This window comes from Rhinolophus hipposideros (assembly GCF_964194185.1).
Source record: "Rhinolophus hipposideros genome assembly, chromosome: 16".
Taxonomy (NCBI): Eukaryota; Metazoa; Chordata; class Mammalia; order Chiroptera; family Rhinolophidae; genus Rhinolophus; species Rhinolophus hipposideros.
The window spans coordinates 20,767,636-20,789,975 of NC_138062.1; the positions used below are offsets into that span (position 1 = coordinate 20,767,636).

The 22,340-nt window shown below is 37.8% G+C and overlaps 1 protein-coding gene across 5 annotated transcripts in view; it reads right to left on the reverse strand.

Annotated features, from left to right (window-relative positions):
* The window catches only part of NR3C2 (nuclear receptor subfamily 3 group C member 2), a 309,953-nt gene that overhangs the window by 72,921 nt on the left and 214,692 nt on the right, over nucleotides 1-22,340 (reverse strand). For all 5 annotated transcript variants that reach the window (XM_081077096.1, XM_081077095.1, XM_081077093.1 and 2 more), the window contains exon 4: nucleotides 17,990-18,106. In XM_081077096.1, the coding sequence (XP_080933222.1) occupies nucleotides 17,990-18,106 (117 nt within the window). The remainder of the gene's footprint in view (nucleotides 1-17,989; nucleotides 18,107-22,340) is intronic.

Here is a 22,340-nt window from a genome sequence, read left to right on the forward strand (position 1 = left end):
TTCCAAAGATAAGTTTCCCTTTATTTAAAAGTCTGTTAGCATGTTGCAATTCTAATCCTTCTATATGTAACTGTGAAGAATGGACGGTGCCTTTGATGATGGATTTCACTGATGGCTTTGCTAGTGTTAGAATAAATCTCTTCTGGTGTTGCAGGGTGGCCCCATGGCTGTCACCACAGAGCAGAGGTCTGGACGAGGAGTCAGTTCTTTACTGCCAACTTGGGTCAAGGCCAGTTTCATGCTATGATTTTCAAATGGACGACATGGTTCTACGTCACATTCCATGGAAAACACAATTTTTAAACCCCATGATAATTTTTAATCTCCATAATCGAATGGGCACGATTCAAGCTTATAACCTTCCCTGTCGAGAATTTCTATCCTTTAATGGTGTTTTCTTTGGACCCACAGTTAGGATTAGACGTTCTCTTTTAGATTCAAATATTCTCCTTTTACATATATGATCACAGAGAACACACATCGTGAGACCATGCACAATATAATGATGTACTCTGTATTTATGTTGTTTCTGGATTATCATGCTCACAGCTTGTCCGAGTATTTTTATCACATGGCACACAGTAAACGATAAATAAATGCTTACTGAACAAAGGGAAAGAAAAGTGCAAATAATCAAATGAATGCTTTGCTGGCCTTCTCTTAATATGATGACTATAGCTACCATTTTCTAACAAAGCTTTTAAGAGAAATAAAGAGAGAGGATGTCAGGTTTTACTGCAAACCCCAATGATCCAGGCTAGTGTCCCTGGAAAATAACTCCTGCCAAGGCTCAAGATCAACCCAGCCTTAGCCTGAAAACAAAGGCAGGTCAGGCACCCTCCAAGACACATTAAGTCAGGGACAGTAAGTAGTAGAGCAAGCAGCCCTATCACTTCTAACCTTGAGAGAGTCTAACGAGAAATGGAAAGGGGAGAAGCTAAAAGGAAAGCAGCTTTTTACTTCTTTAACTCCATAGAACAACCACATTCTAGAGACAGAATCCAGGAAAGAGGCACTCTGCATCCCCCATCTTAGGGCCCAATAAGTATCACTGAATTAGACACATCAGCATGGGTTCCTTTTTGTGAGTGGAATGATGGCAAATGTCTTTGCCCTTGACCCTGGCCCATCCTTGGGGAATGGGTGTGGATGTAGAGAAAAGCAGTGATCTTCTCCTGCTCCAAATGACTGTCATCAATGCAACATTCTGACACCAACATTGTAAGCACCCTAATAGAATCAGCCTTCTAGAACAAGAAGGAACATCGTAAGACAGCCAGTTTAATCTCCTCATTTTAAATCAGAGGAGTTAATCTTGGCTTGCCCAAAATTCCACCTGGTACGAGTGGTATATACACTCAGCCTCATCGTTTCAAGCTCAGTGGCCTGTTAGCTGTGTCGGCATCAGAATCTGTATCTAGGAGGGGCTTAGAGAAATGGGTGAAAACATATTTGCTTCATGAGACATTTATTTATATTTATCTATAGTAGGCTGGAAGACATTTAATGAAAATTACGAGGGAGAGGCTAATGACCTCCCCCCAAGCCGCGTGACAACCACTTTAATATCTGTTTAATTTGGTGTAAACACAACACTATCCCAATGCAACTCCTGCTTTCTCAAAAAACAGTTTCTTTGGGTTATCATAAAAAGTGATCAAAGTTGGATAACAAAGTTATTCATGCCTCTTGGTGGTAAGGTGGTGAGCAGACTGACAGTGCTTGTATGTGTGACGTGTCTTACTGGAGGGGAAGGACATCCACATTTTGGTGATGACATACCAGAGGATATGCCTTCATAAATGACTCAATGGTTGCCAGGTATCGTTTTAATTGGCAATGTCAAGAAGACTTTGAGTAACTATTGTAGACCTATCAGAGCCATGTGATTTCAATTCAGTACGTTCTAACACATGGGATGTCAGACATGAGCTGAAGCCCCTAAAGGCAAGTACCTGTATAAACACGCAGTTTTCCTAAATAACAGGGAACATTTGGAGGAATCGTGCCTATGTACCTATAGCTGCTCTCACCATTTTGCTTTCATTGAACAAGCACGTGGTATATACATTACTATCTCCAGGGAGTTTTGTAATATTTTGTATGGGTTAGTCTGGTTAAGAAATCATAAATTATTTGCAGTGTTTTCAGCTGTTATAGTCTATTTGTTTTCTTGTGTACATGGCTTATACGTACAAAAAAACAACAAAAAAATTAATCTTGTATTTTCAGGGACCCACGATCAACCAGCTTCTTATGGGAAGACATATGGTATATTACAAAAAGAGACTAGAAAAGAGACTAGAAATTTTGGGAAGAAATTCTGCATGATATACTTTCCAGCTACTTGGGTAACTTACAGGAACCAAATATGATTATATATATTTTCAACTCTGTCCATAAATCCATTTTAATTTACTTATTACCCAAAGTATGATTATTGAAAGTTACATATATATTTTAAGGACTTAAGAAAAGTAATGTTATAACAGAGAAGTTCAACTGATAAAGAAACTAAAAGACGAAGAAAAGCACAGGGCCAGAGATTATGAAAACGAGATTAGTCTACTACTTCTCTAACTGTGGCCCATGCGTGGTCTTCCTTAGAATCTTTTGGGGCTTTTTGCAGGTGCAGAACCTAGATCTACATGTCACAATACGGAGACAAGTGGGGGCTGGAAGTCCTCATTTTAACAAACACCCACGTGATTTTTTTTCTGCATGTTGAAATTGACAACTACCAATCTAACGATTCTGAATGAGACTATAGAAAGACGGAGAAACAGAAAGAATTCCGAAAAGGTTCTTTAAAAAAAAAAACACACAAAAAAAAACCAAAGATAGGTAGGGAGAGAGAGAAGGAAGAAAGGAGCCATAGACAAGGATAAAAACATGCTCTGTACCAGAGCTCCACAATCTCAGCACTATTGACATTTTGGGCTGGGTAACTCTTTGTTGTTGGGTTCTGTCCTGTGCCATGTAAAATATTTAGCAGCATCCCTGGCTCCCTACACCCTGCATGCCAGAGCATCCCCCCACTCCAAACTGTGACAACCAAAAATATTTCCAGACTTTGCCAAATGTCCCCCACCCGCCCAGGAGAAGAATTGCCTCTGATTGAGAACCACACTGGCCTCCACTAAGGAAGTTGATAAAAACAAGAACGGTAAGCTAGAAAGATAATTAAATCCCTCGATTTATGTATAAAACAACAACAACAACAACAATCAAATGAGAAATAAGAAGCATGCTAATCCATTAGGCTCCCAAAGTTAGTTTCCTTGATGGCAGAAGTTATAAACTGGAAAGCGAGCTACGCATAATTTAAAAACTTCAGTTTCATTTTTCAGAATTTGGTACATTTCACACAAAAATGTGTATTTCTGATCTCTCAAGAATAAATCTTAAAATCTGGCAATGTCTGCCTGTTTTTCCCAGTGATCACAAAAGACTGGAGCTGAGAGCTGGCAACTCCCTTTAGTGAGAGCACTGATACTTGCCCCCTATTCTTTCTCGATAGGTACATTCTCTATAAAATTCCTTGTAATTGTCATTTACTGTTGTAGAGAACTAGAACCTATCCATGTATTTAAACTTTACATTTAGTTTCCTAGAAATCCAAATCTCCTGATCAGGGCCGCGCTTTTTACCTACAAAAGTAATTTACAGCAACAGACGCACACACACACAGCACACTAGAGAAGGTCCCTCAGTTCAGTGTAATCATCACGTCAGGTTTACAATCTGTGAGGCACCGCACCCTACCACACCCCAAGGGTGTAGGAACTGACTGACAAGTGCGCATCCTGTATGTTATTGCACTCATAAGGAAAGGAGTCATGACGGACTGATTTCAACATTCTCACATGAAAATTCAAGCCAGGCTTCACACAATAGGCTTCCTTACTAACCATCCATTAAAAAGAAGATTGGCTCCTGTGATGAAACAGGGCCTTCCCCAAACTTACTCTTCCTTCAGCTGTGGTGCTGGCACTGTTCCCGGTGGCCCACTTCCTGCTGACACCACCTAGAGGTAAAAAGGTCCACACCCCTCAGTTTACAACCTGTTTCTCAGCTCTTGAAGTTGCACCTTTTCCCCTGTGCCATGAATAGTAGCCCTGCACCCAGCCAATTTCAGGGTACAATCAAACATGACGACAAGGTAAAGGAATTTCCAGGTCTAGCCTGCAGAAAGTTGCTTCAATCATGAGTGTAGTTTCCCATTATTCAGTTATATAGCTTATGTCTGGATGAAGGTCTTACAGACCCTCCCTGATAATATTCTCCTTTTGCATCTGGTAGGCTTTTCTATTTCCCAGAAATGGAACTCTATGCATGTATGTATGTATGTATGTATGTATGTTTGCATGATTATTTTTATAATATTTATTTATTTATTAAAAAGGTTGCAGCTCAGTGGCCCATGCGGGGATCGAACTGGCAACCTTGGTGTTATTAGCACCACACTCTAATCCACTGAGCTAATTGGCCACTCACTACCTTTGTGTTTATGGTCACGAATATGGCATTGCTTATTTCCACTTTACTCAACTGGCTACCCTGACATGGGCTGCGAATTTCTGTCAATCTTGGGAAAGTTCTTGGGAAGGCAGGTTCTTTTCCCACCTGAAGTCAGCGCGTATCTCTGACTTTGACCTTGGGTTACAAATGTTTTGGAGACCATAGATTCCAATGATTTAGTTAATAATCCTTGGGATTTAGTCCACTAAGCTTTTCAACTGAATCTTCATTTTAATCTACTGCTCGTGGGTTTGCCTTACTCTTCTCTTTTCTTTCCATTACATCTTATTTCAGAGGCTAATTTGCCCAGCTCTTTCACTCTAGGTCAACTCAAACTTCCCTTCTCCCTGAACTTAATGCTTCACTACAAACCATTAGACCAGGGCTAGAATTCCCAACTTAACAGCAGCAACAATTATCCCAAAATGCCATTCTCCCATGCTGGTGACAAAAATGTGGTTAAATAAGCATAATCAAGAAGTTCAAACATCACTTAAAGTTCTCCATGAAGGAATAAAGAGATGAGAAAAATCGTTTCTGCAATATATTATCATTTAAGAAGCTGCCAAATTTTACCATATAAATCAATATTAAGATCAAGACTTATCATATGTTTTTTGGAAACTTCCTGGTGCAGAAAAATAATATTTATATGATAACTTATTAAAAATATCATCCTTGGACTCTATGTTATAGGACTACTTTTAAAATGAAGTCCATTATGTCTTTAATATCTATATAAAAATCTTAGAATTTTTTGCTAAATTCAGCTTAGTATTATATGAGCATGGTTTAACTGCATATTCATTCATTCATTTATTCAATAAACATTTTAAGCATCTACTTTTTCTAAGTGCTCTGGATATAAAGACAAAAGGACAACTCTGTTCCTGAAAAATTTAAAGACTATTTGGCAAGAAACACTTATAAACAAATATAATAATACCTGCTAAATGCTACAACAGACGCTTTGGAAGCACAGAGGAGGTACTAATTAACTTCATCTAAGGAAGTCATAAAAAGCTTTATAGAAGAAGTCTTAATAAATTATATACATGTGTAACATCTTAGAACTGTCTAAAAGGGGATGAAAGCGCTTCCCACTGTGTAAAAGGCTCATCTGTGAGGGGTGCACTTAATGTGGAGATGATGAGCTTTTTGAGGTAGGTCTGGAACGGGTAATAGAGACTTCGCATAAGGGAAGAATATTCAGGCCATTTAAGAACTGTGTCGACCAAAGTATAACTGGCAGGTTGTGAACAAGAAATAAGAGTGGCTTTACAAGAGGAAGGGTGGTGTCTGGGAGTATGGAGAGGGAGGATGTGGTGGTTGAATATGTAGAGGGCCAAAATCAGGAAAGCATCTGAAAATCCCAGAGCGTGAACATGTTTTATTTAACACAGTCATTACACGGGCAAAATAATGGTCCCCAAAGATGTTCTTAATCTCTAGAACCTGTGACTATATTACTTTACAGGGCAAAAGCAATGCTACAGTTTTAATTAAATTAAGGATTTTTAAGATAAGGTAAACATCCTGAATTGTCCAGGTGGGCCCAATGTAATCACCCGGGTCCTTATAAGTGAATGATGGAGTCAGGATAGGCAGAAGGGAGATGTGACAAGAAAACCAGAGGTAGGAACAATGCATTTAATCTGGCTTTGAAGATAGGAGGGGATTAGGAGCCAAGGAATGCAGAAAGCCTCCAGAAGATGGAAAGGCAAGGAAATTAATTCTCTCCTTGAGCCTCCACAAAGGAACTCAGTCTGCTGACACACTGATTTAGCTCAGTGAGACCTATTTTGGACTTGTGCTCTCCAGAACCATAAGATAATACATTTGTGTTGTTTTAAGTGTGTGGTACTTTATTATAGCAGCAATAGGAGACTCATACACATAGGGATACAAGTGGTTCCCCCTTGGTCTTCCTATGTCCAGTACAAACGAGAGGCCTTCCCTTGCCTGACAGGGTGAGGGGCTGTCACTCAAACCAGCAAGGTTGACTTGATAGCAATAGACCCACAGCACTGGACGAGAGGGAGCCTGGGCAGGAGACGTTGCTCACTGTGTAGAGGGCACCGAGGAGCAGGTAGCAGGCATAGTCACAAAGGGTGATGCCAGGAGTGGCTCACAACCTTTCAAGGGACAGGGGCGCAGTTAGAGACAGAAAGGCGTGTGTGTGGGAGTTGAAAACAAACCCAGCGTCATTGTGTTCACTGCTTTATGTTTAGTCACAGAATCCCATTTATTTGAATTTCAAATAACCTAAGAGGATCCTTCAGATTTTGTTTATTAAAGAAGAAAATAAATCAAACATTTTGAGAAAAATTGACCTGGTGGATATGAAAGCCTGTTTGGGAACAGGGCAGTCAGTGAGCTTTAGAATAAATAAATAAGCTAAGCTCTTTTAATTTTTATTTTGAATCTGTTTTCAACTCCAGAGTATTTTAATCAAATCTCTTATATAATATTTGAAGCCTGATGAGGACGTTCATTTAACCATAAAACAACTGGCAAACCCATTAATAGTGTCACCTTTAATATTACCTGAAAAAGTTTAATGCTGTGACCCAAACCTTCTCCACTGAGCAAGGATGGAGAAGTGGATCTAGAGGCTATTTATTCTGAAGAACAACCATATGGAGAACTGACCCAGCTGCCCATTTGGAAGACACCATGCACACACATTATTCCTTCTAACCCACTGACTACAAGCATGAGGATAAGTATGGCAGGGGTCTGTGTGTGCGGGTGAGGCGTGGGGAGAGGTAGCCCTGGCTCCCTTTTCTCTGCTCTCACCTCTTCCCAGTGGATACAAATGTCTACACCAGTCCAGGGCCTAATGCGGGGGCAAACAATCAGAAATGGATGACAGTTAGGGTAGTATTTCTACATTTGCTTCCTCGCTCATAACAAACCACAAACACATCCAGGGTCCCTTATTTTTCCCCTCAGTTTTTTTCCAAAGATTGTTCCCCACATTCTCATCTCTTTCCACATTCTTGGCTCCCCAGCACAGGACTTTAGGACCATTGTCTCAGTACTTGTCCTGTCTGAGGATAAGGGATCTACCTTCATTTCTGGGTTTTGAACACTCTGCCCCAAATATTTGTAGCGTGTAAATGTACAGCTTATCAAATATACTTAAAGTTTTTGCTTTGAAAGGCACAAATCTAGTAATGTCAGTAGACTGAAAGCTCACACGGCCCTTTGTAAGGCTATGTTATGGTTGGCAAGAAAAATGCAAATATATTAATTTAAAATATCATTTTTAGGGGACTTCTAATGAAGAAATATTTACTAAATGCTAATTAGTGATTTACTTGAGAAAATAAAAATAACGTTAAATAGAATAACAAAAACAAAAAACTTAAGGGCTTTTAAATTAATAAAAACCAGTTTTCTTATCCTAAGAAAAATGCTACCGATGTTATAACAAACTGGGGAACAGTGGTTCTCAGCTCTAGGAAACTGAATACAACATGCAGAGTTTTATGAAAGTAAAGATGCCCAAGCTTCATTCAGACTTACTACATGAGAGTCTCTATGGGCAAAGCATGGGTGAGCGGGTGTAAAACAAAGATCTGACAGATGAGTCTGACATTCACAGTGAGAACCGAGAAATGTCCTACAGGGTCACTTAATTACACAGTCCTCCTCGGCTTCCCATCATTCTCAGGGGGACTCTTTGGAATTTGGCTTAAGATTTCTAATCTTACTCAACTTCATCTAAAAATATGAGGATACACAGAATGGAAAAGTGGTTTTGCTTTATGGGATTTAAGTTTTTGCTTTAAAATTAAAAAGTGAGCAAATTAACATATGCAAATGTGTCTAAATAAGTAACATGACGTATTTCATTTCTATAGCAAATAAAGATGAAACTCTGCATAGTCACTGGTGAATTAGTCTAATCTTAGAATTAAGAATGGTTTGGTTTAAAGATTGCTAGATTAAGAAAGTTTCATATTGACAGAAATATTTAATTATTAAAAACAATGTTCATAAAAGTTTATCTCCCAGTTTCTCTGCTGGTTGCTAAAGGTAAATTCTGAAGCATTTCTAGGGGAAACAGTTAATGTGCTCGGGTGGGTTAGGGACTGAAGGGAGATGACAAAGTCAGCTACCAGAAAGTAGCTCCCTGAGTCCCAAGTCTTTCTTCACAGACATTTCCTATCTTTTATAGGAGCTACAAGAGAGACAGACATGGCATACATTCCAAGGAGATCAACTGGAGCTGCCTCAGTCTTCCTCAGACTAGAATGACTAAAAAACTGTAAGGTGGCCAGAAATCTTTAAGGTAAAGTTGGATTCAATTTTTGGGTGAGAATGTGAAGTGCTGATTCTCACAGTCCAAGTTCAGGAAGCCAACATCAAGTGCAGAATTTGCTCTACTGATAGATGCTGACATTGGAAGTGAGGTGGTCTGCGGTGAGGAAGAAGCCGTGGCCTCTGCAGGACTCCACAATGCGTGGCTGCTCCTTTCCAGACAAGAGCCCACACAAGCATCGGCAGACGTCACAGGTCTGGGATCAATGCACAAAGGAAGCAACCAGGATGAACCAACCAAGTATCAAGAGACAGAGCCGCAGAGAGCAATCCTGCGATCTCACCACCTTGTTTCAGGAGCTACAAGTCAAGAAGTGGCGATGCCCTTCGAAAGCAAAGGGAAAGAACTCTAGGGATTTGGGCCATCGTGAACATTAAGGGGGATCTTAAGTACCATTTTGCTAAATTCCCAAAGCATATCTGGCTCTTAATACATTTCTCCATTCTGCAAGGTTAGCTCTTTGAAAGCAAGGCCAGTGCCTGCCTTCTCATTGCTACTGGCAACATCGTGAGAAACATCTGGAATTTCAGAGGCACTCTCTGGGTATTCACTGAATTGATGGATGGCCTTTTAAAACACTGTGATTCCCCTCCTATACAAATTAGATTAATCTTAATATAAAAAATAATTACATAGTAACAGAGTGACTGCTTATTTTCATCACTATTTAAACATACTTCACATTATTATGCTCGCAAAACAAACACCGTACAAAACACCAAAGGAGGATTATAGAACAATTACATTTTGGAGTTCCTTATTTTGATGACCTAATTTAGCAACTACCTTTATATTGTTGTTGACAGATCAAAATAATGAAGTAGCACATTCTGAAGAAACTATTTTTATTAGCTCTGCCAATTCAGCTTTAAGAGCCTCTCTGTCAAAACGTAAATCATTATTTTTTCATCGGTAAATAAAGTGCTCAGCAAACATCTTGACTCTTGTCCCATCTTTATCCCCCCAGTTTATTACAGAGAACTTTGACGTTGGTTTATTAATGACTATAATGAATATGTCCTTTATAATTTGGTAAATCAGTAAAACAATACTTTTAAAATCTGCTTGAATTTGGTTAGCCTTAAAAAGGTATGTTGTCTGTTCCAGAAAAGTCCTTGCCTTAAAAGATCCTAATGATATCAAATATCATACATGTTTACGACCACAGAATGAAAAACTATTAGAAAGTGAGCTGACTGGTTTCCTGTACATTCTAGAGGTGAGAACAGAGGGTTTATTGTAACATAAATGGCTTCCTCTCCCCATCTTCACAATCGCAGGATTTTACTGTGAAGATGGGGAGAAGAGGATATTTATCCACAAAGCCAACAAGCAGTGGATCCTTAGTCTCTAGATTTTCAAATGGAACAAAACTGAGTTATGTCCCTTAGTGGACATGCCTGTTAATTGAAAGTAAATGAATTCAGTGATTATACTTTTGAGAAATCAGAGTCCTGAGGTAGATGGTACAACTGAATCCTAGAGAACAGGCAGGGTGATTTCCTAGAATGACTGATCGCCAGAGGGTGGCAAACCTAGGAGTCTTGGTTGTATGAGTAAGTGGTTCTTTTCCTTCCTTAATATCTTCGTATCCCAGAGCTCATTCCCAATCTTAGAGCCAGGTATGTAGGGACAGAGAACAGTTCAGGTATAGAGAGCTGTCCTACGAGAGAATGTCCACCTGACACACTAATTGTTGATTAAAAAAATAAGCTTGAGATTCGCTTTACTTAGGATTTTTTTGTTTTGTTTCGGTGTGAGTGTTTTCAAGGTAGCCATATCAAAAAAGCCTTGAACTCTAAAATAAAGCCTTAGCAGCTCTGTTCCAAGAAGGATGAAAAGCTATTATTTTGCTTTGTCAATCTGCTTAGTACAAAAGGACACTTCTTTACTTCTAAATATAGCGGTAACTCATATAATATGTGAATAAAAATCTGGGTGTTGAAGAATTGCTGATTTAAGGGCTGCTCCCCAATTAACAGACGACTGGAATTGTTAGGACTTCATACTGGAGGTGAGTCTGTGACACTCTGATTGCTATCTACCATTGCAGCTCCTTTCTGAAAAATGGGGTCAAAGTGTTTTTTGTCACAGGTCATGCTTTGTACTACAGGGACCAGTAACCTGCCACGGAAGCCTGGGGAAGGTAAGCACAGCAGAGACAAAGGCAGCTATTTGTCTGTATCCTCTGGAGGACTCAACCCAATCACAGGCTTTGTTCTGGACAGTGACCAAGCAATCTGCCCGGCCCTTCCCCTAGGGAAGTTTGAATATGGGCCACTCAGCTGACAAGGAAGCTGAGAGATAGAGAAGACAGTAAGTAAACGTGTTGTGAAAACCCTAACTAAGCAAAAGCAACAAGGTAGGGAGGAGAGAACTTGGTGGAAAGGAGCAGGCAAAAAGAGAAAAAAAATCAAAGATGAAAGTCCTAGAAATCGAAAACCTTGTGTTTTAAATGACAGCTCAGTATTTCACAAAGGCTGACTGAAATTACTGATGTTGTTACACCTCACCTCCATCACCTGAGGGAACCTGAAAGAGTGTAACAATAATGTAAAGCGCCATGAACAAAACAAAAACAAAAGCCTCTACTATTTTACCAGAGTTAGAAAACAGGTGTGTATTACAGAAAATGCCAGGCAATGTGTGGAAACGGAAGCTGCAGGAAGACCAGCTGAGAGAGACGCTGCTCAGAAGGACAAAGACTGACTCTGACTCTAGGTCTCTTGAGACCATCAAGGCCAAATGACAAGATATCCTGGATCCAAAAGGCTGACAGGTAAGACTGGCATGACAACCTATCAGGATGGATGACAAATGAAAGAGTTAAAGGAAAAATGGAAGGAAACACCAAAGGGCATCTATATACTCGAGCAGAACATTTCCAACACGCCTGCATTATATACTTAAAAAGAAAAGTAACCTGTTGGGGATAAGCTCACCATAGAGTGTGCTCACAAATGTGTACATTTTTGGGAGAGACGGACCTTTGCACGGAAGGCCTGCCTGCATTGCTTCTGTTCTAAGATGTTGTAAGATAAGACACCAATTCAATTAGCTTTAAAGGAATCAAATAAAAATCCAATGCATGGGTTGATTGCAAATTATAATCCCAACAGTGAAAATCTAATAGGAAAAAAATGCCTTGGGATTGAAGAAATACAGTACATCTTTAAATTCTATCTGCTTTGGCACCAATCCTCAACTTCCCTCCATGAAATTTGCAGGGTTAAAAGGCCAGTTCTTTAATTCAAATTATATTACTATGACAATTAAAATGGCTTAATTTATATATGAAGATTCAAAAAACATATTTTCACTGATTTATAAATGTGTTATTTCCCCTTCCACTTTACTGCTCAAAAGGCCCATAGAAATTCTTATTGTCTAGAAGCAAAAGGAATGGAAAAAAGAAAAAAAAATACAAGGAATGGTATTTCTTCATAAAAGTTGGTACACTTGGGCTTTCCAAACTTCTACAGACGACTGCACAGCCTGCCTCAGGAGACCCTTAAAGATCTAAAAATTGTTTTTCTTATTGGATTTCTGATATTAAACCGACTCTCTCGCTGGCGTTGATCCTGTAATTTCTCTCACCAGATGTACACTGCGTGTGACTTTTGCAGGTGACCCATCCCACTATATGCAGCAAGTTGCTGGCAGGTAAAGCCAATTTCCTGAAGTAAAAAGATCTCTCTCTAGGCTTGGTGTATCCGTCACGATTCTATCATTCTTTGGTCTCTGGGTCATTTGTTTTTCACTCACTTCTCCATTTCAGTTTTTAAAGCATTTCACAGTAGGAGACTTACTGATGTCTCTAAGTTTGTTTTTATTTTTTATTTTTTTTTGTTTGTTTTGTTTTTTCCTTTTTCCTTCCTTCCTATTCAGGGAAAACTTCCACTTTGGCTATCTGGATGCCTAATTCTTTATTTTTACTGTTCAGTAGTAGCACTATTCGTCTGATGTTTCCCTTCGTTTCTTTGTCCAAAATTTTGAACATTATTTTCTTTAAATTTTATTATAAAACATGTTCGTATTACTAGTAAACTGGAAAAGAGATAAGAAAAGGCGTATCTATAATCTTACTTCATGAACATTATCATTTTTGGTATTCTAACATCTCTTCCTAACCTTCTGACTCATGCAAATCTTTTCATGTGTAGTTATAATCACAGAATAATGAACATATTTATTCACTCAAGAGATATTTTACATACTAATTTTTCATTATTACTTTTTCAGAGTTGTTATGTTGTTACGTTGTTATGAATTTCATAGCCATAATGTTATTGGCTGATTAATACTGCATTATATGGTTGAGTTTTAATTTAAATATTTTCTTCCCTTTGGTTCCATGATGTACAAATCTCTTCTTTGGATGATTCCCAGCATTTTAGCTTTATGTGTCTCTTTAATTGTTAACCTAGTTGCCTTCTCTCCATCTCCCAAAAAGCAACCATGATGTCTGCTATTGCCACTGCTTCCTGTGTCTGAGACCCTTCTCTCTTTTCACATGACATGTTCCAGTCCTTCTAGGAAAAGGTGGATCTGATCTGGCCACCCTATCAAGGTTCCCCTCAACTGAGTGAACGTGGTTGCTGGGATTAAGGAAAGCTGCAGATATGTGTTAGAAGTTAACTGGAACCAGAAGTAGGAATATTCTGTGGCTTGTGAAGCCTACATTTTTAAAGCTGCAGGAAGTAAGATTTTAATATTTTAGAGTCTTCATTAAAGGAATGTGAAAATGGACTTCTTAGCATATTTAATGAAAAATGAGACATGGGCGGGGGTGGTTGGTTTGGAAAAGAGGAAAGATGACTGAACTAGAATCCTTTCATATATATACACACACACATATATATTAATTTAAGTATAGTTGGTATACAATATTATGCTACTTTTAGGTGGACACTATAGTGACTTGACATTTATATTCCTTACAATGTGATCACCACACTAAGTTTAGTAATCACCTATCGCTGGGATGACACTGTATTTCTCAGGTGTCTAATGATAGAATCTTGGATTCTAAGTTCCTCACCTGTCAAATGAGAGTCTTGGAAGTGAAGAACCTCTATGATCCCCTCTGGATTCTAAGGCCAGAGTGCAGACAAGCCAGAAACACCCCACAGGACACATTCCGCTCTGAGGGCCACTTAGGTTTAACGCTAAGCTTTACATATTGTACGAGAAGCTCTAAAAGACCAACCTCTTCAGAACACTGGAGTATAAAAGTAAAGTGATAAATTCCTTGGGCAAGGCCACTGAATTCTCCTGAATGTAGAACCACGGATTTTTAGATCTTCTAAACGGTCTATAGCAGAATGGCAGGCCCAGCTTGGGGCCAGAAAAGCTGTTATTTTCCTTTCAATTTCTCTGTTGACATTCTCACATATCCTGCTATATTTCCCTTTGTATGCAGCCTAAAGCTCAGCAGGGTTTTAAAGAAAAGGAAAGTACTTGTGGCTGGAGAGAGGGAGCAGATCTAGAGAAAAGGAAACAAGCACATTTTTATGGCTTTATTTTCTGAGAAATACAAGCCCTATTCTTCTCTCTTCCTGCCACGTTCTAAGGGAGAGCCTACTTTGGGAGCATGGTTAGGGTTACATGCTAACCAGCTGATAGGATAAGAAAAAAAAATATTCTGAAGTATTTTGGATTCCTGAAGGCTTTAGAAGGGGATGGCTAATTTTGTTGCTGGTTTCATGACCATTCACTAGCAGAAAATGTCTTCCGAATATTATACTGGGTTGCTATCTGCCTTATCCCCTAAGAGAGGTAGCAGGACGGAGGCTGGATAAAAAGAGACTGGATAGCCCTGCTTTGCTAGGAAAACAGGGGTGAGAGTCGAACATGTCTAAAAGGTTTTAATTTAATTCAAACTTTTAATTTAAAAAATTGTTTCACATTAAAAGGTTAAACTTCACAGTATCTTTTTTTAAAATATAGTGAAATTGCTTTCATTTAGCCCAAATTGAAATTAAAAGCAAGCCTTCAAAATAAACGATAAAAGAAAAAGAAAATTATAATGTACGTCACAGCAATTGGATAATTAGTAAAAGTTAATCATTTAATCTACAAGCCAGAAGTGGTTGAATTATAACTTGAACATAAAGAAAATATCACTTTCATAAATATTAATTTCCCCTCTGCTCGGTTTTGACTCACTACTTTCAATGGCCTCAAGATTCAAAGTTAGCTTCCTTGATAGTAAAATGTTTTAACAAAACCTATCCCATACATCCAGAAACCAACAACAAATTATGTGAATTTTGTATAACGTACTCTGCCAGACCTCACTTACAGGTCACTGTGGACAGAGGTAAAAAACTCAAGTGCCATGACTACTGCCATTAATAGATAATTTGCGCTATTTTTAAATGCCAATCTACAAACAGTGGACCTGTAACATACAGCAGTGTTTCTGGGCATGGGCTGGGGCGCCCGGAACGGATATCTGAATTCTGGTTCTGCCACTCCCTAGTTGGTGGCCTTGGGCCAGTTCTTTAACCTCTCAGTACCACCATGAACTCACTTCCAATATCAAATTAATAGTATGTATCTCACAGTGTTGCTGTGAAGCGTAAAAGGGATGACACAGAGAAAGGGCTCAGCAGTGTGCTTAGAACAAGGAAGCCCTACAAACATGCCAGTTACTTGTGTGTTTACTCAACAAATAGCTCTCAAACACCCACTTTGTCCAGGTACTGTTCTAGTCGCCAGGGATAAAACAATGAAGAAATCCCACAAAAATTCCTCCCCCGATGGAATATACATTCTAGCAGAAAACAATATCTAACAATGAAATAGTACTTACACTTATGTACAATTATTGCTGAACCACTCGGTTTTAATGTCATCAAGGAGACATTTAGCAAAGTTTGGAAACATTTTTGATTTTTACAAGTGGCATCAAGCAGGAAGAGACCAGGGATGCTGACAGACATGCCACAAGGTACAGGACAGTCCCCCACAACAAATAATTATATGGCCCAAAATGCCAACAGCGCAGAGGTTGAGAAACCCTATTTTAAAGGTTAGGTATTGACTCAGTTAATCCTTAAAACAATCTTATGAGGTAGGAATTAAAAGTACGGTTATATGTTATAGTAACCAATAGTCACTGCAGCTTATAGAGTATGATTGTATAACATTCATGGTAATATTTATATTGCATGTCAATATATTATATAATCTTCATAAAGTTACATAAAATTATATAGATACTTTAAAAATACCTTCCTAGTGTGTACGTGTGTGTTTAAATACAGATGATGGATTTTACAAAATGGATTTTGAGTTCATTTTACAACCAATGACTGTGTACTTGAGTCATCCAGATTTTAAATTATTACTCTCCCCCGATCTTCACTAACATGCTACAGAGATGATTTTTTTGTGTGTGCCTCATCTGCGATGATTTGAATATCCAAAGAAGGCGGCAGTGTGGTATGCCAGAAACACCAGACCAGGAATGCAGAGATCCAAGATCTAGTTTCATCCTCTCACTGGCTGTGCCATCTTGAGTAAGTCATTTAACTTTGTAGGGCACCTGAACTTTAGCATCACCAAAACATGAGGCAATGAGGTCTTTCAGATAATGTGTGGAAGTGCTATAGGAAATGCCATGAGCGTTACCACCACCTATCACACCACGGACATGTACTGAGTGATCACTTTCTTCTCACTGTGCATTAACTCATTTCATCCTCACTACAGCCTGTGAGGGTAAGTTCACTGCTCAATGCAAGTTGAAGATAAGGAAATGCGGAAACGTGGCAACTTGCCTGAGGTTGCAGGGTCAGGAAGTGGCAGAATAAGAGTTCCCATCAGGCATTTCTGGCTCCAGAGCCCTCCCTCTTAACCAGCGTGGGACTCTGGCTGAGCTACTGTTTGCAGTAATATCTGATTTGTAAGTAGTGGTGATTTCATCAATTCTTTTTTCATAGCTTCTGCATTTATTTCATACTTACAAAGGTTTTCTTGACTTGGAGAGTATTTAAAAAAATCCATATTTTCTTTTAATACTTCCGTGGTTTTATATTTCAAAGTTTAAATCTTTAATAAAATATTTTGAATTTATTTTGGTGGATAGTAAGAGTTTGGATTCAACTTCCTTGTTTTCCCAATGGTTTCCCAGTTGTCACAATAATTTCTGTTGAATAATCTACCCTTTTCTCACTGATCTGAAATGCCAACTTTATTATATACAAAATTCTCATATTACTGTAATCTATTTCTTGACTTCCTGTTGATGTGACAACCAGTAAACAAATAAACTATTTTAATTACTGTATCTGCATCGTATGTTTTACTATTTGGTAGAGCTAGTTGTCCTCATTGTTTTTCTTTTCCAGAATTCCGCTGGTTGTTCTTTAGGGACTTAAAATTATTAGGTATTTTTGTTAGGATTGTGTCACATTTATAAATTAATTTAGGAAAAACTGGTATCCTTAGGAGGTTGAAGCTTCCCATGTATGAACGTTGCATACTTTTGTGTTTACACAAAATGCGGTTCAGTCTTTTACTTCACACCCTCTATTGTTGGTGAGCTCCTTTAATATTTTAAAGCTGTTCTCATATAGGTCTTCCTTTATTACATTTACTCCTAGTTAGTAACATATTCCTACCTGGTTAATGCTATCACATGGATGTCTTTCTTATAAGCCGACAGATAATAAAAACTGTTAATTACAATGTTATATAGAAAGGTATTCGTTTTGGTTTTGGTTTTGGTTGTGTGCCCTGTTCTTGAAACCTTCACAAACTCAAGGTTGAAAACTTCACTAGGACCACAGCCACATAACACTTCATTTTTTAACTCCTGTTAAGAAATACTTGTCTCTAATACATCATCTATATATCACATTGTGTGTTCACCACCCAGAGTCAGTTCTCCTTCCATCATCATATATTTTATGCAATTCTACTAACCATTGTCACCCCAATACATTTTAGTTAAAAAAAAAAAGAAATACTTTTCTCATGAAATATTTTAGCATAAATGTAGAACTTATTAGATTTTTAGAAATCTTTGCTCAATGTTTAGCTTCATCATAAATTTTGGGAGTACACAGAACCCAGTGGTGTTACATTACATATTAACAATTTTTACTGAACAGAAAACATAAAACTGACCTCCTAAGTTCATTCCAGCTTGAAGACATTTCTGAAGTCTGCAGGCAGGACAATTCTTCCGTCGAATTTTGTCAATGATGCAATCATTTCTTCCAGCACATAAATAGTTGTGTTGCCCTGAATAAAATGAAAAGAAAAAAAAATTGTTAAAATAAAGACTATTATACTAATATAAAGTACTAACATGTATACTCAGAATATGAAACTTCCTCTTTCCTGTTTTGAAATCTCTTCTTCAAAAAAGCAGAAGGGAAATATGGTTATGGATAATACAGGCATAGGAACGGCCAGCTTAACACAGCTGAGACTTTAGATGACAGATGATAAGATTAACACTACGTTTATTTCCAACGGGTTCTCATATAAGTAGAGTTGCACTCCCCCGTTGTTTACCGTTTTTGAGAGCTACATGAGCCCTTTCAGTGATGGTGCAAATTTCATTCAGACATCCCAACAGTACAGATCTCAACACATGCCCTGCCATTTTTATGTAAGCTGCTATGCCTGCTCACCTTTTACACAAGTGATTTCAATGGGAAGACTTTCAATTTGTACAATTATTATTTCAAATGTTTAACTGCTTCATTCTGTGGACCAAACTGGAACAAAAAAATTCAGATGTAGAAATTGCTTAGAGAATGGCAGCTACTGGCAAAATGTAAAATCGTAGCCTAGCTCAATTACTCCTTCATTTATTCAAAAAATATCTACAAAACTTCCACCAGCTACCAGGCATGATTAGAAACACTAGAGATACAGTCATTAATAAGACAGACAGAACTCCCTGTTCTCGTTACCTTTCATTCAATTGAGGTGGGACAGACAATACACAAGGTGATTAGGTAAAATGTGCAAATGTTAAATAGTAATAAATGCTACTGGGGGGAAAAAAAGAAGAAGGGGAGGGGCATACACCATGGTGAAGGCGTGGAGGGGATGGGAGAATGCTGCTATTTCAGAAGGAGTGCATACAGGGAAGGCCTCATTAGAAGGTGATTTTAAAAGAAAGGTCTGAAGTAAATGAAGGACATCTCTGTGAGAAAATATATGTAGACATCTCTGTGAGAAAATATAGCAGGCAGAGGGAAAAGCCAGTGAGGTAAGGGTAGGGGTGGGGAGGATACCTGGCATGATTAAGGAACAGCCAGGGGTGAACGAGCAGAAAGAAAGAGGAGATGAGGATAAAAAGTTAATGTGAGTCAGATCACATAGGGCTTGATGGATCACATTTGACACTGACTTTTACTCTGAGTAAGCTGGGAAGCCACTAGCTGAGAGGGCTTCCAGCAGAGAAATGACTTCATGTGACTTACACTTAACAGACCACTCTGGCCGCTGTGTTAGAAACTGACTGCGGTGGACACAGGACAGAATTAGGGAGACCAGGGTTAGGAGGCCATCACACTATGCTCTCAGGGAGAGACGATGGTGAGTCGGGTCAGTGTGGTAGCAGTGACAGTGGTGAGAAGTGGTCAGATCCATGATGCATTTTGAAGTGAAGATGCTGGGATTTGCTGATAGACCAGTGCAAAAGGGGCATGAAAGAGGCATCGCGATTCTTGGGCTAAACAATTAGAAAAATGGAACTGCCAAAAATTGACATGGGGAGGACAGTAGGAACAAGTTGGCCTATGGGGAATTATACCGGTTTCAGACTTGGGCATATTACGTTTGAGAGGCCTGAGAGGTATCTAAGAGGATGTGTCAAACTGGGAGTGATATACATAGATCTGGGGTCAGGAACAGGTCTCGGCTTTTGGTCATTATTTTAAGCCACAAGAGTGGATGAGATCACAGGGAGAGTGAGCACGGGTTGCGAAGAGATGGGTCTGAGGACTGAATCATGGGTCATTGAAAACATGCTCTCAGAGAGGAGAGGGAATCTCCCTGGTGACTGTACAGTGAACGGACTCGACAGTACTCCCTCCAGCTTAGTACCACCACTCCCCCTTGGTTGAGAATTACTAAGTAAATTATAGTAAGTACTTAGTAAAAATAATGTGTATTGTTTAATGGAATTAAAATAATTCAATATAGAGCACATTTTCAGTAACATTATGGTAAATCTTAGTAATAATAATAATAATAATAATAATAATAATAAAAACAGTAATAGGATAGTGAAATTTATCAAAGTGAAGAAATAAAACCCTGCTATTACAATAATCTAATGATTTATTTAAAAATTGAATGCTCTTAATAAATATAGGTAGGTGTAGATAGCTGCACAAAGCAATCCATTAAGTAATTTAATATGCATGCAGGTGGAGTCCCAGAAAGGAGAGAAAACAGGTGAGAAAAAAACATTAAAATTTCCAAATTTGAATAAAAGCAACAATTCAGAAATCTAGAAAGCTTAGCAAATACCCAAAAAGAAAAGAAAAAACAAACACTAAGGTACAACATAATTAAATTGGTAAAAAAAATATATAAAAATATTTAAAAGCAGCCAGAGCAAAACAAATTAAGTTACATAAAGGAAACAATGATAAGAGTAATAACTGATATTTTTATTCAAAACAATTGAGGCTAGAAGGCAACATAAAATATCTTTAAAGACTGTCAACTCAGAATAACCAATGAAAACATTTCTCAAATGGAGGTGAAATAAAGAATTTTTTAAAATAAACTAAAGCTAAGAAAATCCATTGTTGGTAAAATCACATTATAAAAAATGAAAAAGGAAGTTCTTTATACTGAAGGGAAATACCGGACAGAAATTTAAGGTATACATTAAAGAAAATAATGAAAATGATAAGTAGGTGGTAAAATGTAAAATAAACTTTCTTTTCTTCAATTCTTTACAAGTCAAATGATTGCTTAAAACTAAAAAATAATAAAAATGTATTATGGGATTTATAAAACACATATGTAGGATTAAAATATCTGAGAACATAGCAAAAAGAACAGGAAGGGGTATAAATGAAATTCTACTGCTGTAAGTTTCTTATATTATATCTGAAGTGCTATTTGAAATGGTGTATTTGAAACCAATTCAGGGTAGACTGTAATAAGTTAAGAATATATCCTGTAATTCCTACAGCAGTGGTTCTTGAAGTTGTCCATGGACAAAGCATTAGCATTGCTTTAAAAATTTATCAAAAATTTAGATTCACAGGCCCCACTCCTGACCTACTAACTGAGAAACTCTGGGGTGGGACCTAGAAATCTGTGTTTTATATAATCCTTCAGGTGGTTCCAGTGCACATTAATGTTGGAGAAATACTGCCATGAAGCAACCACTAGAATAATAACCCAAAGAAGTATAACTCAAGAGACAACAGAGAAATAAAATGGCATACTAAAAATATTCAACCCAACAAAGACCGAAGAAGAAAAACAAGTGAACAAGTAATAGAGGGAACAAAAGGAAAACAAACACCAGACAGCAGACATAAACCCAAGTATAGCAACAATTATATTAAATGTAAATGGTGTAAACACTCTCATTAAAAGTCAAAGATGTAGACTGGATTCAAAAAAGATGCAGACCGAAGTGTGTGTTCGTATGCATTTTAAATATAAAGGCACACACAGGTTAAAGGTTAAAAGATGTAAAAAATATAGATAATGAAAGTATAAGAAAGCGGATATGGCTATATTAAAGTCAAACAAAGTAGACTTCAAGACAAAGAATATCAAAGATAAAGAACGTCATTTCATAATAATGAAATTGATACATAATAATCCTAAATAGGAAAGCACCTAATAGAGCTTCAAAATACATCAAGCAAACATTGACAGAACTAAAAGGTAAAAAGATAAATCTAAAACCACAGCTGGAGATTGACGTCTCTCAGTAAGTGGCAGAACAATAACTATCTTGAAAATCAGTAAAAATACATAAGATTTTAACATTATCAAACACCTTGATCTGATTAACACTTAGGTCACACAACTGCACAATACGAGTGTTCTTTTCAAGTACGGATGGAACATTCACTAAGACAGACCATATTCTGAGCTATAAAACAAGTCTCAAATTCTAAAGGGATTGAAATCGTGCACAATATGTTTTCTGACCACAAAGGAACTAAATTAGAAATCAGTAACAAAATGATATCAAGAAAGCCCCACATATTTGAAAATGAAGCCACACACTTCTAGATAATTTATGGTTTAAAGAAGAAATCACCAGGCAAATTATGTAATATTTCAAACAAAATGATAAAAATTCAACATATAAAAATGTGTGGGGTACAGCTAAAGCAGTACTTACAGAAATTTTACAAAAGGAGAAAGGCTTAAAATTCAAGATTTAAGATTCTACCTCAAGAAGCTAGAAAAATAGAGACCAAACCCAAAGCAAGTAGAAGGAATGAAATCACAGCTAAAATAAAAAGCAATACAG